We start from the raw sequence: 14967 nt of genomic DNA, 5'->3' as shown, positions 1-14967 counted from the left end.
TATTACATAATCTGTAGTGATAGAAATCAGATGAATGGTTGCCTTGCAGGTTAGGAGTAGCACAGAAGAGTAGGAAGGAAGGATGACCAATGGACATGTGGAAACTTTTGGGGTGATGTTTCATACTTTGATTGTAGTGAATGTTTCACAGGCATATATCAAAACTTAGCAAGTCATGTACTTTTAAAAAAATCATAGTTTATTGTATGTCAGTTACACTCAGTAAAGCTATTTCAGTTCAGTTCAGTCGCTCAGTTGTATCTGACTCTCTGCGACCCCATGGACTACAGCATGCCAGGCCTCCCTGTTCATCACCAACTCCCGGAATTTACTCAAACTCATGTCCATTAAGTCAGTGATGCCATTCAACCATCTCATCCTCCATCGTCCCCTTCTCCTCCTGCCTTCAGTCTTTCCCAGCATCAGGGTCATTTCAAATGAGTCAGCTCTTCACATCAGATGGCCAAAGTATTGGAGTTTCAGCTTCACAATCAGTCCTTCCAATGAATATTTAGGACTGATTTCATTTAGGATTGACTGGTTGGATCTCCTTGCAGTCCAAGGGACTCAAGAGTCTTCTCCAACACCACAGTTCAAAATCATCAATTCTTCAGTGCTCAGCTTTCTTTATAGTCCAACTCTCACATCCATACGTGACCACTGGAAAAACCATAGCCTTGACTAGACAGACCTTTGTTGGCAAAGTAATGTCTCTGCTTTTTAATAAGCTGTCTAAGTTGGTCATAACTTTGCTTCCAAGGAGCAAGCATCTTTTAATTTCATGGCTGCAGTCACCATATGCAGTGATTTTGAAGCCCCCCAAAAATAAAGTCTCTCACTGTTTCCACTGTGTCCCCATCTATTTGCCATGAATTGACGGGACCAGATGCCATGATCTTAGTTTTTTGAATGTTGAGTTTTCAGCCAACTTTTTCACTCTCCTCTTTCACTTTCATCAAGAGGCTCTTTAGTTCTTTTTCACTTTCTGCCATAAGGGTGGTGCCATCTGCATATCTGAGGCTATTGATATTTCTCCCTGCAATCTTGATTCCAGCTTGTGCTTCATCCCCCAGCATTTAGCATTATCTGCTCGACATATAAGTTAATAAGCAGGGTGACAATATAAAGCCTTGACGTACTCCTTTCCTGATTTGGAACCAGTCTGTTGTCCCATGTCCCATTCTAACTGTGCTTGTTGACCTGCATACAGATTTCTCAGGAGACAGGTAAGGTGGTCTGATATTCCCATCTCTTGAAGAATTTTCCACAGTTTGTTGTGATCAATAAAGCTATTAAAAACTCTTATTTAGAAGCATTCTTATTTATCTGAGAAGGTTCTCATGAGTGAGAAAAGTATACCATATTTGGTGTCCTTTTCCAAAGGGCCCTGCTAGGTAACCTAAAACCCAGCTGATAACTGTGCTAGATATTAATGACTGATATGGAAGAATGCACTCTTTTTTTCTAGATTCCTCATGCATTTTAATAAGGACCAAATTAACTCTTGGAGCAAAGCAGATCTTTCAGTTCCAAAGGAAGGCTCTCCTGGTGCCTCTTCTGAAATGCACAATATAAGGGCAATGTTATAAATTCTGCATGAAGCTAAACTTGTTCAATTAAAACTCTATCTTTTGTTCTAAAACCTTACCTCACTGTCATTTGTGATAATAATTGTTGATGGTAGTTACTGACATATTGTTACTTCTCAGAATCAAAAGTAACATTCCTCTAATAATCCCTAGTGTCTGGGGTCTGAATTCCTGAGATATCAAGAAGTTTGAGGATTGAGTGTGAGATTTTGAGTGTGAGTATGGGTGTGAGATTTTTCCCTACTTATAAATTAACAACTTAACCTGTTACTGTTTTATGTTAAAAGACACGAAACTCTTGGGTCAGAAACAAAGTAGTTCATTACTCATGGTAAAAAGCAGTCGGGAGAGCCTCATGTTGACTTTGTGCTGGTTCCCATGCCCCTGATCCCATGGGGATGATTCAGGGCCCATGATGGATGATGGTGCACACTCAGGGGGCTGCCATTAAAGGAAAGCAACCTAAGCCTGGGGAATTCATCACTTTTATAGTGAGTCATAACAAGCCTGTTCTTTGGTAGGGAGGGTATATTAACTCATCCCTCAAGGTTGCTCACTGCAGACACAACCCTGCAAAATCATCTGGGTAAAGAGCAGTCAGGGCCTTTCCTGTGGGCATACCCAGCAAGAATGTGTGGAGCTGTTCATGCACACGGCAGATTGCCTGTCCCAACACCGGGAACCCTGCATGGAGGCATCTGCTACCTCTGCCGGTATCCCGGGCTGGAGTGGCAGCCAGAGACCCAGATGCTGGTAAATGGCTGGAATATATTCATCCCTGTGGCCTGTTCACTCTACCATATCTCGTTCCTGAGTAGTGTCCTCATACAGGTCCTCTGGCAGAATCTAGCAAAGTTGAATTATGTTCAACATTCAGTGAATTCAGGCAGTTCATTCATGAGTTACTTCTTGTACCCTGCTCTATTTGTTCTCTTTGCCTTCAGAAAGTCCAATTACAATATGAATCATGGTTCTCAAGCATGTTTAGCCTTTCTAAGAATCTCTCTGACTCCCCAGGTTTCACATTATTTTTTATTATCATGAAAAGATCTCAGTATCCCCACACTTTTGAGAAGGATTAGATTCATCCTCAACTTTTCTTTATCCTTTGCATCCCTGAGCTCTCTGTATTATCACCTTAGTGAGTTTTATCTATCAATGTCAATAATAAATATTTACTGAACACCTACTGTGCTCAAGATACTGTGTAAAATGTGATTAAGGATTCCTGGGAACATCAAAGGGATCACCTGGGTGGAAAAACACAAGCAAGTCCGAAAGGTACATTCTGTTTTTTAAAATAGCTTTTCAAAAAATAATGCTTTGTGGCAGAGATGGGAACTGTGCTCTTCTCATATCAATTGTTTCAGGCCTGTTTTCTGAGTGGTTTGAATAATTAGAGATGAAGGGGAAGTGACTGGCAAGAAAAGAAGGCAGTACTGATCTTGTGGGCTTCAACAAAGTTTGCTTTCATACTATGCCCTACAGGGATTTCTGGGATCTTCTCTATAATACTCAATTTGATGGTTATTGGCCAAGAAGGAAGGAGAGCCAGGTAGGCCTAGAATAAATACCACCCATATAGCTCATTTGGGGGATAGTGTGGCAGGGCCATGAATGAATGAGGCAGAGTGACCAGGGACAGATCCTATGAAGCCTTACCAAAAAGAGAGTTAAAGTTTGTAGCTGGGAAAAATTATGTCAGTCATCACATCCAAAGGATTGAGCATAGAATCAAAAATAGGTGGTGTATCATGTCAGAAGCCACTGGATTTCAGGAATAGTGCTGGAAAAGAGGTGCAAAGCTGAAATGAGGTGAAAAAATCTAGGGTTGTGATCAGAGATGATGTCTTCTTTGCGTACCAGCTATGGGTGAGTCAGCAGAAGATAATGAGGAAGAATCAAGATTAATGCATAGGAGTAGTTTCTAGAAAGTCCTTTCATGCTGTTTATCCTCCTTGAAGTCAGGCCTAAAATATCATCGCCAGATGAAGTAGACACACCCTCCTTTGTGTACCCATAATTATAGATAGGTACATAGTTACCCCATCACAACATACTGGTTTGGGATGAAGAGGGGGCTTTGTCTCTCCTCCCAGATAATGAACTCCTTGGCTTTAGGACCATATCTTATTGACCTTTGTATCTTCATTGTGCCTGAATTATACTCCATGTTTCTTAATGAACAAATTGAATGGCCTAGAATATAGACTATGGTGATAAAGATAACTTCTTAGAAGACAGACATCTTCATTCTTTAACTTTAGTACATTATCAATTCTATATTAAATGGTGCCATAGATAAGCAAGTGCTTTCCATTGTTCTTTCTCTCTCCTGGTGGTTGATCCCTCCAGGAGCCCAGGGAGTGACATCCAAAATCTCAGATTTCCAGTTCTCCTGGTTGTGGCCCTTCATACTGAACTATCCTTTCTGTCTTTGTCATATCACTAAAATCTGTCTGCTTTTAATGCCCTGTTGGCCACAGAGTTCTGAACTTTTAAAAGCCATCTCATAATTGTTTTGTGGTTGAGTCGCCAAGTCATGTCTGACTCTTTTGAGACTCCATGGCCTATAGCCCACCAGGCTCTTCTGTCCATGGAGATTTCCAGGCAAGAATGCTGGAGTGGGTTGCCATTTCCTCCTCCAGGGGATCTTCCTGACCCAGGGATTGAACCCATGTCTCTTGACTCTCCTGCATTGGCAGGCAGATTCTTTATCACTGAGCCACCTGGGAAGCCCTTTAAATATGGGTTGAAGAACATAGAAAACAAGTTATAAGGTAAAGACTTTTTCAAGCAAAAGGAACAGAATACGCAAAGGCCCTGAGATAGGAATATACCCAGTGTTCAAGGAAAGCAAGGAGGCCAATGTGACTCTAGCAGAGTAAATGAGGCAGTAAATAGGAGAAGTCAGAGAGGTTGTAGAGGCCAGATCCTGTAGGGTCTTGTAGGTCAAATGACTTTGGCATTTACTTCAAGTGATATAGAGAGTCATTGTAGGGTTTGGGACTGAGGAGTGACATGACCTGACTTACATTTAACAAGAAAACTGGCAGCCCTACTGAGAATAGACCTTTAACATTTAAAAATACCCATAGCATTCTTTTATCAATAACCTCAGATATGCAGATGATACTCTCTAATGGCAGAAAGAGAAGAGGAACTAAAGAACCTCCAGATGAGGGTGAAGGAGGCAAGTGAAAAAGCCGGCTTAAAACTAAATATTAAAGAACTAAGTGATTTGGCTGCATCACTTCATGGCAAATAGAAGGGGAAAAGGTGGAAGCAGTGACAGATTTCTTCTTGGGTTCTAACATCACTGGGGATGGTGATTGCAGCCATGAAATTAGAAGACAATTGCTTCTCGACAGGAAAGCTTTGACAAACCTAGACAGTGTATTAAAAATCAAAGACGTCACTTTGCTGACAAAGATCTGTATAGTCAAAGCCATGGTCTTCCCAGTAGTCACATATGGTTGTGAGAGTTGGACCATAAAGAAGACAAAGTGCCAAAGAATTGATGCTTTTGAACTGTGGTGCTGGAGAAGACTCCTGAGAGTTCCTTGGACAGTAAGGAGATCAAACCAGTCAGTCTTAAAGGAAATCGACCCTGAGTACTCATTGGAAGGACTGATGCTGAAGCTGACGCTCCAACACTTTGGCCACCTGATGGCAAACAGCCGACTCACTGGAAAAGACCCTCATTCTGGGAAAGATTGAAGGCAGAAGGAGAAGAGGGCAACAGAGGATGAGATGGTTGGATGGCATCACCAATGCAATAGAATGAACTTGTGCAAACTCTGGGAGATGGTGAGGGACAGGGAGGCCTGAAGTGCTGCAATCCATGGGGTCGCAAAGAGTCTGACATGACTTGGCGACTGAACAACAATAGCACTCCCTTAAATAAAAGCATGCTCCTTGGGATACCTTGATTCAAGAACAGAAGTGGCTAAAAATGGAGTTTAAGCTGAATCAGCCCCCAAAATTGCAAAAACCAATTGTCTGACAAATCCATATATCACTTACTAGTTTTGTTTCTCTGAACCCTGACTAATACACTAGGGAAAGATGCAGTATCTCTACATGGAAAATCATTAAATATTTTGAGAGAATTTAAGTTCTAAATAAGTAAAGGATATATTATCTTTGATATAAGAAGGTCCAATACTGTCAAGATATAATTGCTCCCAGATTGGTATATGGTTTCAATGTAATTGCAGTAAAAATTCTGAACTTTTTTTCTTTTATGGTGAGACTCAACATATCAATTCTCAAATTTATATGGAAATTCAAAAGGCCAAAAATAGCACAGAAATAATGAACCAGGTGAGAAAACTTCTTCTTTTGAATGTTAAGGGTTATTATAAAGCTAGTAATTAATAACAGGCTCAGTCTGCTTTGGGGGCAGGGGTAAACAGAGACCAGTGTTACAGAACAGGGAGAACTCAGAGCCAAGCATGTATGGACACTTTTTAATAAATGATGCTAAGTCACTTGGCTATCCACATGGGGAAAATAGGCAACTTGAATCCTACCTCAACAAAATCATCTTCAGGCAGGCTGTAGATCTAAATATAAAACAAGCTTCAGGACGATAATGTAGGAGAATATTTTCATGAACTTGGGTCAGGAAAACATGTCTTAAATAGAACACAAAATGTATAGCTCATAAAAGAAAGACTATTAAATTGGTTTATATAAGTATCAAAAATATTTTCTATTCACTAAAAGACACCCTTGAGAAGGAAAAAAGCAAGCCATAGAATGAGAATATATTCATAATGTGTATATCATCAGAAGATTTTTATCCAGAATAAAAAACTGTGATCAATAAGAAAAACACAGAGAAAACAACTTTTAGATGAGCAAAGATATAAACAGTAGCCACTTCAAAATAGATTACATCAAGGCAGCCAATGTACAAATGAAAAGTGCTCTACCTCTTTAGTCATTAGGGAAATGCAAAGTAAAGGCAAAATGAGATAACACTATATACTCACTTGAATGTCTACAATTTTAAAAAGACTGAAAACGTGAGTGTTGGGAAGGATGGAGAGCAGCTGGTTGTAAGAATTTACACATTGTTATAATGATTTTAGAAAGCTCTTCAGAATCTACCAAACATGAACATAATCATGTCCTTTGTCACAGCAATTCCAGCAAAAATTACATATATGTTTTCACCAAAATGCTAAAAGATGATGCTGTTGAAGTACTGCACTCAATATGCCAACAAATTTGGAAAACTCAGCAGTGGCCCCAGGACTGGAAAAGCTCAGTTTCCATTCCAATCCCAAAGAAAGGTAATGCCAAAGAATATTCAAACTACTGCTTAACTGTACTCATCTCACATGCTAGCAAAGTAATGCTTGAAATTCTCCAAGCTAGGCTTCAACAGTATGTGAACTGAGAACTTCCAGATGTTCCAGCTGGATTTAGAAAAGGCAGAGGAACCAGAGATCAAATTGCCAACATCCGTTGGATCATCAAAAAAGCAAGAGTATTCCAGAAAAACATCTGCTTCATTGACTACACTAAAGCGTTTGACTGTGTGGATCACAACAAACTGTGGAAAATTCTATAAGAGTTCGGAATACCAGAGCACCTTATCTGCCTCCTGAGAAATCTGTATGCAGGTCGAGAAGCAACAGTTAGAACCAGACATGGAACAATGGACTGGTTTCAAACTGGGAAAGGAGTACTCAAGGCTGTATATTGTCACCCTGTTTATTTAACTTATATGCAGAGTACATCATGTAAAATGCTGGGCTGAATGAAGTACAAACTGGAATCAAGATTGCAGGGAGAAATATCAATAACCTCAGATATGCAGATGACACCACCCTTATGGCAGAAAATGAAGAGGAACTGAAGAGCCTCTTGATGAAAGTGAAAGAGAAGAGTGAAAAAGCTGGCTTAAAATTCAACATTCAGAAAACTAAGATTATGGTATCTGGTCCCATCACTTCATGGCAGATAGATGGGGAAACAATGGAAACAGTGAGAGACTTTACTTTTATGGGCTCCAAAATCACTGCAGATGGTGACTGCAGCAATGAAATTAAAAGATGCTTGCTCCTTGGAAGAAAAGTTATGACAAACCTAGACAGCATATTAAAAAGCAGAGACATTACTTTGCCGACAAAGGTCCATCTAGTCAAAGCTGTGGTTTTTCCAGTAGTCGTGTATGGATGTGAGAGTTTGACCATAAAGAAAGCTGAGTGCCAAAGAATTGATGCGTTTGAATTGTGGTGTTGGAGAAGACTCTTGAGAGTCCCTTGGACAGCAAGGAGACCAAACCCATTGATCCTAAAGGAATTCATTGCTGAATATTCATTGGAAGGACTGATGCTGAAGCTGAAACTCCAATACTTTGGCCACCTGATGCAAAGAACTGACTCATTTGAAAAGACCCTGATGCTGGGAAAGATTGAAGACAGGAGGAGAAGCAGATGACAGAGGATGAGATGGTTAAATGGCGTCACAGACTCGATGTACATGAGTTTGAGCAAGCTCCATGAGTTGGTGATGGACAGGGAAGCCTGGCTGCTGCAGTCCATGGGGTTGCAAAGAGTCAGACGTGACTAAGTGTCTGAACTGAACTAAACTGACTCACCAAAATACGTATGCTAGAATGTCCTTATCAGCACTATTTCTAATAGGCCCCAACTGGAAACTACTGAGCTGTTCATCAACAGTTGTCTAAATGCATCATGGTATATTCACTGCTTAACTATAAGCAACCATGAGAATCAATAATCTATAGTTACATGCAACAATATGGATGACTCTTACAAAAATAATGTTGAGCAAAAGTAGCCACGCACAAGGATTGTACCCTATATGAGTCCACTTAATGTGAAATATGAAATCAGGCAAAACCAATCTCTGGACCTGTATGAGAAAAAAAATCTAAAAAAGAGTAGATATATGTCTAAGTGATATACTTTGCTTTACAGCAGAAAGTAACACAGCATTATAAATGAAATATACTCCAATAAAAATCTTTTTGCCCTCTGCCTCCCTCCCCTCCAATAAAAAAATTTTAAGGGTTAAACCATTTTGGAAATAGATAGTAGAAGTGGCTGCATAACATTGTGAATGTAATTAGCACAATTAAAAGTGGCTAAATACAAAAAAATCTCTTAGTTATGGAATATAAATATTACTTTTTTATTTAAAAAAAACAACCTTATGATGTTAGAAATCAGGATAGTGATAGCTCTGGAGGTTGAAGGGAGAGTTAGGGGAGCATAGTCACAGAAGGGAGCAGGAGGACTTCTAGCACACTAGTAGTGTTCATTTCTTGACTTGCATACTGTTCACACAAGTGTGTCAAGTTTCCAAAAATTCTCTGAATTGTATACTTATATGCACTTTTCTTTTATAATATTAGTTTCAGGTGTACAAAATAGTGATTCAAAATTTTTATGGATTTCACTACATTTAAAAGTATTATAAATCCCATTTGATCATGTATGTTCATTTCAATGTATTATTGAATTTGGTGCTAGTATTTTATTGGGGCTTCCCTGGTGGCTCAGATGGTAAAGAATCCACCTGCAGTGCCAGAGACCTGGGTTCAATCCCTGGGTTGGGAAGATCCCCTGGAGAAGGGCATGGCAACCCACTCCAGTATTCTTGCCTGGAGAATCCCATGGACAGAGGAGCCTGGCGGGCTACAGTCCATAGGGTCTCAAAGAGTCGGACACGACTGAACAACTAAGCACAGTATTTTGTTGAGAATTTTTATATCTATGTTCATCAGTATTATTGGCCTGTAATTTTTTTTCTTGTGGTATCTGTCTGGTTTTTGGTATCAGACTGATGCTGGCCTCATAGGATGAGTTCAGAAGTGTTTCTTCCTCTGCAATTTTGGGGAATAGTTTCAGAAGGATGGGTGTCAACTCTTCTCAAAATGCAAAGAATTCACCTATGAGGCCATCTGGTCCTGGACTTTTGCTTGTTGAGAGTTTTAAAATTACTGATTCAATTTTATTACTGGTAATTGTTCTGTTCCTATTTTCTATTTCTTCCTGGTTCAGTGTTGGGAGAGTATACGTTTCTAAGAATTTGTCCATTTCTTCTAGGTTGTCTGTTTACTGGCATAAAAATAGTTTCCTATAATAGTCACTTATCCTTTGTATTTCTGTGGTGTCAGTTGTAATTTCTAATTTTTCTTTTCTGATATTATTGATTTGGGCCCTCTCTCCTTTTTTCTTGATGAGTCTGGCTGCTGCTGCTGCTGCTAAGTCACTTCAGTCATGTCCGACTCTGTGTGACCCCACGGACAGCAGCAGATTTATCAATTTTGTTTATCTTTTCAAAGAACGAGGTGTTAGTTTCATTGATCTTTTGTATTGTTTTTCAATCTCTATTCCATTTATTTCTTCTCTGATCTTTTATGATTTCTTTCCTTCTACTAACATGGATTTTATTTCTTCTTCTTTTTCTAGTTCTTTTAGGTATAATGTTACGTTGTTTGTTGAAGATTTTTTCGTTTCCTAAAGTAGCTGTGTTGCCATAAACTTCCCTCTTAGAAATGCTTTTTCTGCAACCCATAGTTTTTTTTACTGTTGTGTTTTCATTTTCTTTTGTTTTCAGGTTTTTAAAAATTTCTTCTTTGATTTCTTCAGTGATACATTGGTTGTTTAGCAGTATATGTGTAGAGTCTACATGTTTATGTATTTTTCAGTTATTTTCTTATAATTGATTCCTATTCTCATAGTATTATGGTCAGAAAAGATGCTTGATATGACTTCAGTTTTCTTATAAAGTAAATTTACTGAGACTTGTTTTGTGGCTTAGCAAATGGTCTATCCTGGAGATAGTCCATGTGCCCTTGAAAAGATTGTGTATCATGCTGATTTGAAATGGAATGTCTTATTATATATATATATAATATATATGTCTTATAATGTCTTACTGTATATATTATATATATATATAAAATCTTTTATATGTGTTCCTATGTTGGGCACATATATATTTATAATTGTTATACTTTCTTCTTAGATAAATCCCTTGATTATATAATGACCTCTTTTGTCTCTTGCCACAGTTTTTGTTTTAAAGTCTATTTTTTTTTTTTTGATATAAGTATTCCTGTCCCAACTTTTGTTTGATTTATATTTGCATGGGATACCTTTTCTCCACCCCTATTTTCAGTTGTATGTGTCTTTATATCTAAAGCGAGTCTCTTATAGACAGTATATATACAGGTGTTGTTTTTGTATCCATTCAGCCAGTCTGTCTTTTGATTGGATCATTTATCCATTTTCATTTAAAGTAATTATTGATAGGTATGCACTTATTGCAATTTTGTTAACTGTTTTGGGGGTTTTTAGTTCAATTTTTTTCTTTTTTCTTTTGTTGACTTCCCTTTTGATTTGAAGACTCTCTTTAATGTTATGTTTGGATTTCTTTCTCTTCTTGAGAAAAGGAACATATATTTTATGACTTCATTATATAAAATATTTAGAACAGGCAAATGTATAGAGACAGAAAGTATATTAGTGGTTGCCTGTGGCTGGAGAAAAGAAAATTAAAATTGAGATACACATCAAATGCCTTAAATTTTTAAAGATAATGTTAAGATAAAGATGTGAAGCTATGAAATTCTTATCTGATCATGATGAGAATGCAAACTGGTACCACCGCTTTGGAAAGTAGTTTGGCATGTCTTCTTTTTTTTTTCCTATGAAAAGTTTTTTTCTTCCGGTTTTATTGAGATATATTTGACATACATCACTGTATAAGTTGTATAGCACGTTCCATCATCTTGTATAGATAAAAAATTAAAGAAATAGAAAAAGACTTTTCCCTTGTGATGAAAACTTCTAGGAGTCATTCTGTTAACAACTTTCATATGTAACATAGCAGTGTTAATTATATTTATCATGTTGTACATTATATCTCTAAAACTTTTCCTACATGGTGTATCTTCTAAAATTAGCAATTCATATACCTTGTGACCCAGAAAATCCAGTCTAAAGTATTCCCATGAGAAATGTATACACATTTATGCAAAAGGTTGTATAAAGAAATTAACAGTAGCATTATTTTATAGTCACCCTAACCGTCCTTTAGTATTAAAAGAAATAAATAAGTTATGGTATTTTCTTGCAATGAAATACTATTCAGCAATGAAAATGAATAACACCCAGAAACATAGCCAAATCTCACAAAGCCAGCCAGCCACAAAAGAACATGTATTCTTTTATGATTCCCCTTAAATAAAGTTTAAAAGCAGGCATAACTATAGTATTAAAAGTCAAGCTAGTGAAGAAAAAAGGCAGGACAGTGGTTTACTTTTAGGGAGGAATGAAAGAGTAATAATTATGAGTGAAGATTTTGAGGTATTAAAATGTTCTTCTTGACTTGGATGATAGTTACATAGATGTCTTTTATGATAATTCACTAAGCTAAACATTTATAACATGTGCACTTAAAAAATACCTTTCCTAGCCCAAGATTATTTTTTTAAAAAGTCAACCTGTCAGGGATCTACAAGTGTAGGAGTCATGAATAAGAAGTGGCAGTGTCTTCAGGGGAATGTTGAACAGGAGGACAATGAATCAGCTTCCTTCCATAAAGCCAGATGTCCACATGTGTTCAACTGTTTCACCATAATAGCCTTTCTTACTTTGATCAAATTACTGCATCAGGATTTGTTCTTAAACTTCCTGTTCTCTTTGCTTTCATAAATGTAGCTGAGCATCAGATTTTCACTTAATTTGGATGTTAATAAGATTAGACAGTAATCTGACATTAATCAGTTGCTGATCCTATTCTATTCCACTCTTTCCTACTAAAGAGCTTGCTTTCTGAGGGGAGGGAGATTTTCAGATAGTAAGCATTTTTTAGGAATTTTGAATTTTGCCATGATCAATGAAAAAAGATGCCACTTTCCAGCGCGCATGTGTGTGTGCACGTGTTGGGAGGAAGTGGTGATCAGGATGCTAATCTATGCACAGTGACCTTTGTTTCTATCTGGCTGAGCAGATGTAGGAATTAATCATTGTCACTCCTGGATGCTGCGGCTGCAGCTGTCCCCCACTGCCTCTCTGCCCCTGATAGATTTATTAATGTATTTTGTTTGCTGGAAAACATGCCTCAGCAGAGAAGAACTGGCAGATTTAAAAAGCTTATCTCTGAATATCGTTTTATAGAAACATGTATTTTTCTGCACATCTTACTTATTCACTAAACTCTTTAAAAGAAGACAGAGAGAAAAGAAAAACAAACTGGTAATATTGTTTATGTAACATCCGAACAATTATGTCTCATCCTGAGAAATTTCACAGTGGACCAGTAACGTGACCGTAGAGCTCGTAGGATTGCAAAGAACTGATTGTCTTCTAACTTCTGTACCCTTCTTTTTGTAACTGTCCCCCCGCCCTTTACTTTCAGTTTGTTCCTACCCCTGGAATCTAGGCAATCTTTGAGTCTAGGCACAAGAAAATAAGTGGTCTAGATTAATACCAAGTTCGTGTTGTAGCAGCTTCCACTAACAGCTTTCAGATTATAACTAACAGTATCTGAAGTCCAAGAAACCCCAGTGTGTAGATATCCCTAAAGTGAAAGAAAGTGAAAGTGAAGTCCCTCAGTCAAGTCTGACTCTTAGCGACCCCATGGACTACAGCCCACCAGGCCCTCCGTCCATGGGATTTTCCAGGCAAGAGTACTGGAGTGGGGTGCCATTGCCTTCTCCGTTAACAGCAGCAAGGCATATTATATTTACTTGGAGCTGGTATACTTTGTGACACCCTTAGTGCCCTCGGACACGGTGTGCTTGGCCAGCTCCCCAGGTAGCAGCAAGCGCACAGCGGTCTGGATCTCCCTGGATGTGATAGTCGAGCACTTGTTGTAATGCGCCAGGTGCAATGCCTCGCCAGCGATGCGCTCGAAAATGTCGTTGACGAAGGAGTTCATGATTCCCATGGCCTTGGACGAGATGCCGGTGTCCGGATGGACTTGCTTCAACACCTTGTACACGTACACGGAGTAGCTCTCCTTGCGGCTGCGCTTGCGCTTCTTGCCGTCCTTTAGATATCCCTAAAGCCTCACCAAATTCAACCCAATATTTGCACCAGCCTGAATGGAAATCAGAGTAGCCACACCATTTTGGATGTTGGAAGTCAGTTCCAGAATTTACTGGGTCTGGCTTATCTATTTTCATTTTCCCCATCTCTCTATCAAATCAGCATACCCTAGGGCAGAGGCTAAGGGGGAACAGCCTGTTCCTGTTCATAATCTGTTCATTCCTCTCTGGTGGTGCACTGCTAGCCAGAATCCTAGACCTCTCCCGTAGATACCTGCACTAGCCTGCAGTATACCCTCCCTTTTTGGTACCACCCCTCATTCACTGGGTCCTCTCCTAATTTTCTGAACTTCCTGACTTGGCTTGACTGACTTTGAGTCTCATGCACAGCTCACTATTTTGTTGACTTTTTCTGTATTTATCTTCCTCAAAATGTTCTTCTGATTTTAGACATTCTTACATGTTCAATCCCTAAGTTATCATTGCTTGTTCTTCCTTTCATGTTCCCAGTATCTGGTTTATGTGTCTTAAGCTTACTCATGTGCCTAGATTCCTGAATTCAAATTCTTCTGGTCTGACTTTTGGCCACCATTTGAGCCCCAATTCTGACCATCTTTCTGTCTCTGAGAGTGATACTAAGCACCTTATTAGAAGACAGGTTAATCCTCTGGATATCAACTTTAGTGTTTGGCTCCATCTTCCACCCCGAACTCCTCACCCAAAAAAACAAGCCATCCAAGTGTCCATTGATAGATGAATTGATAAACAAAACATGAGATATACATGCAATTGAGTATTAGTCAGCTTAAAAAGGAAGTAAATTGACCTGTGTTACAACACAGTTGTATCTTGAGGACATTAAGTAAAACAAGCCACTCAAAAAAGACAAATGCTATGTGCATTTACTCATAGAGATATTGAGGGTAATCAAACTCATAGAAATAGAAAATAGAATGATTGCTGCTAGGGACTGAGTGAAGGGAGGGAGAAATAGGAAATTGTTGTTTGATGGATATAGAGTTTCAGTTTTGCAAGATGAAAAAGTTCTGGAGATTTTTATACAACATCAATATAACTAATACTGCTGCTGCTGCTAAGTCGATTCAGTAGTGTCCAACTCTGTGCAACCCCATAGGTGGCAGCCCACCAGGCTCCCCCGTCCCTGGGATTCTCCAGGCAAGAACACTGGAGTGGGTTGCCATTTCCTTCTCCAATGCATGAAAGTGAAAAGTGAAAGTGAGGTTGCTCAGTTGTGTCCGACTCCTAGCGACCCCATGGACTGCAGCCTACCAGGCTCCTCTGTCCATGGGATTTTCCAGGCAAGAGTACTGGAGT

The 14967-nt window shown here is 38.8% G+C and overlaps 2 protein-coding genes across 4 annotated transcripts in view; one reads left to right on the top strand and one right to left on the bottom strand.

Moving 5' to 3' along the window:
• The window catches only part of GPR156 (G protein-coupled receptor 156), a 108696-nt gene that overhangs the window by 40795 nt on the left and 52934 nt on the right, over nucleotides 1-14967 (top strand). The window lies entirely within an intron of this gene.
• On the bottom strand, nucleotides 13191-14329 carry LOC132346278 (late histone H2B.L4-like). Its single transcript, XM_059890641.1, has 2 exons — nucleotides 14276-14329; nucleotides 13191-13646 (listed from the first exon to the last, which is right to left on the bottom strand). The coding sequence occupies exons 1-2, from the start codon at nucleotides 14327-14329 to the stop codon at nucleotides 13329-13331; spliced, it is 372 nt and encodes a 123-aa protein (XP_059746624.1). The 3' UTR covers nucleotides 13191-13328.

Source organism: Bos taurus, chromosome 1, assembly GCF_002263795.3.
Source record: "Bos taurus isolate L1 Dominette 01449 registration number 42190680 breed Hereford chromosome 1, ARS-UCD2.0, whole genome shotgun sequence".
Taxonomy (NCBI): Eukaryota; Metazoa; Chordata; class Mammalia; order Artiodactyla; family Bovidae; genus Bos; species Bos taurus.
This window is presented reverse-complemented; position numbering and strand designations above follow the sequence as displayed.

Coding starts and splice junctions, on each gene's coding strand:
- LOC132346278 (XM_059890641.1), bottom strand. CDS start 14,329: ATGGAGCCAAACACTAAAGTTGATATCCAGAGGATTAACCTGTCTTCT. Junction 13,647..14,275: donor TTAACCTGTCTTCTAATAAG/GTGCTTAGTATC, acceptor GTGAGGCTTTAG/GGATATCTAAAGGACGGCAA.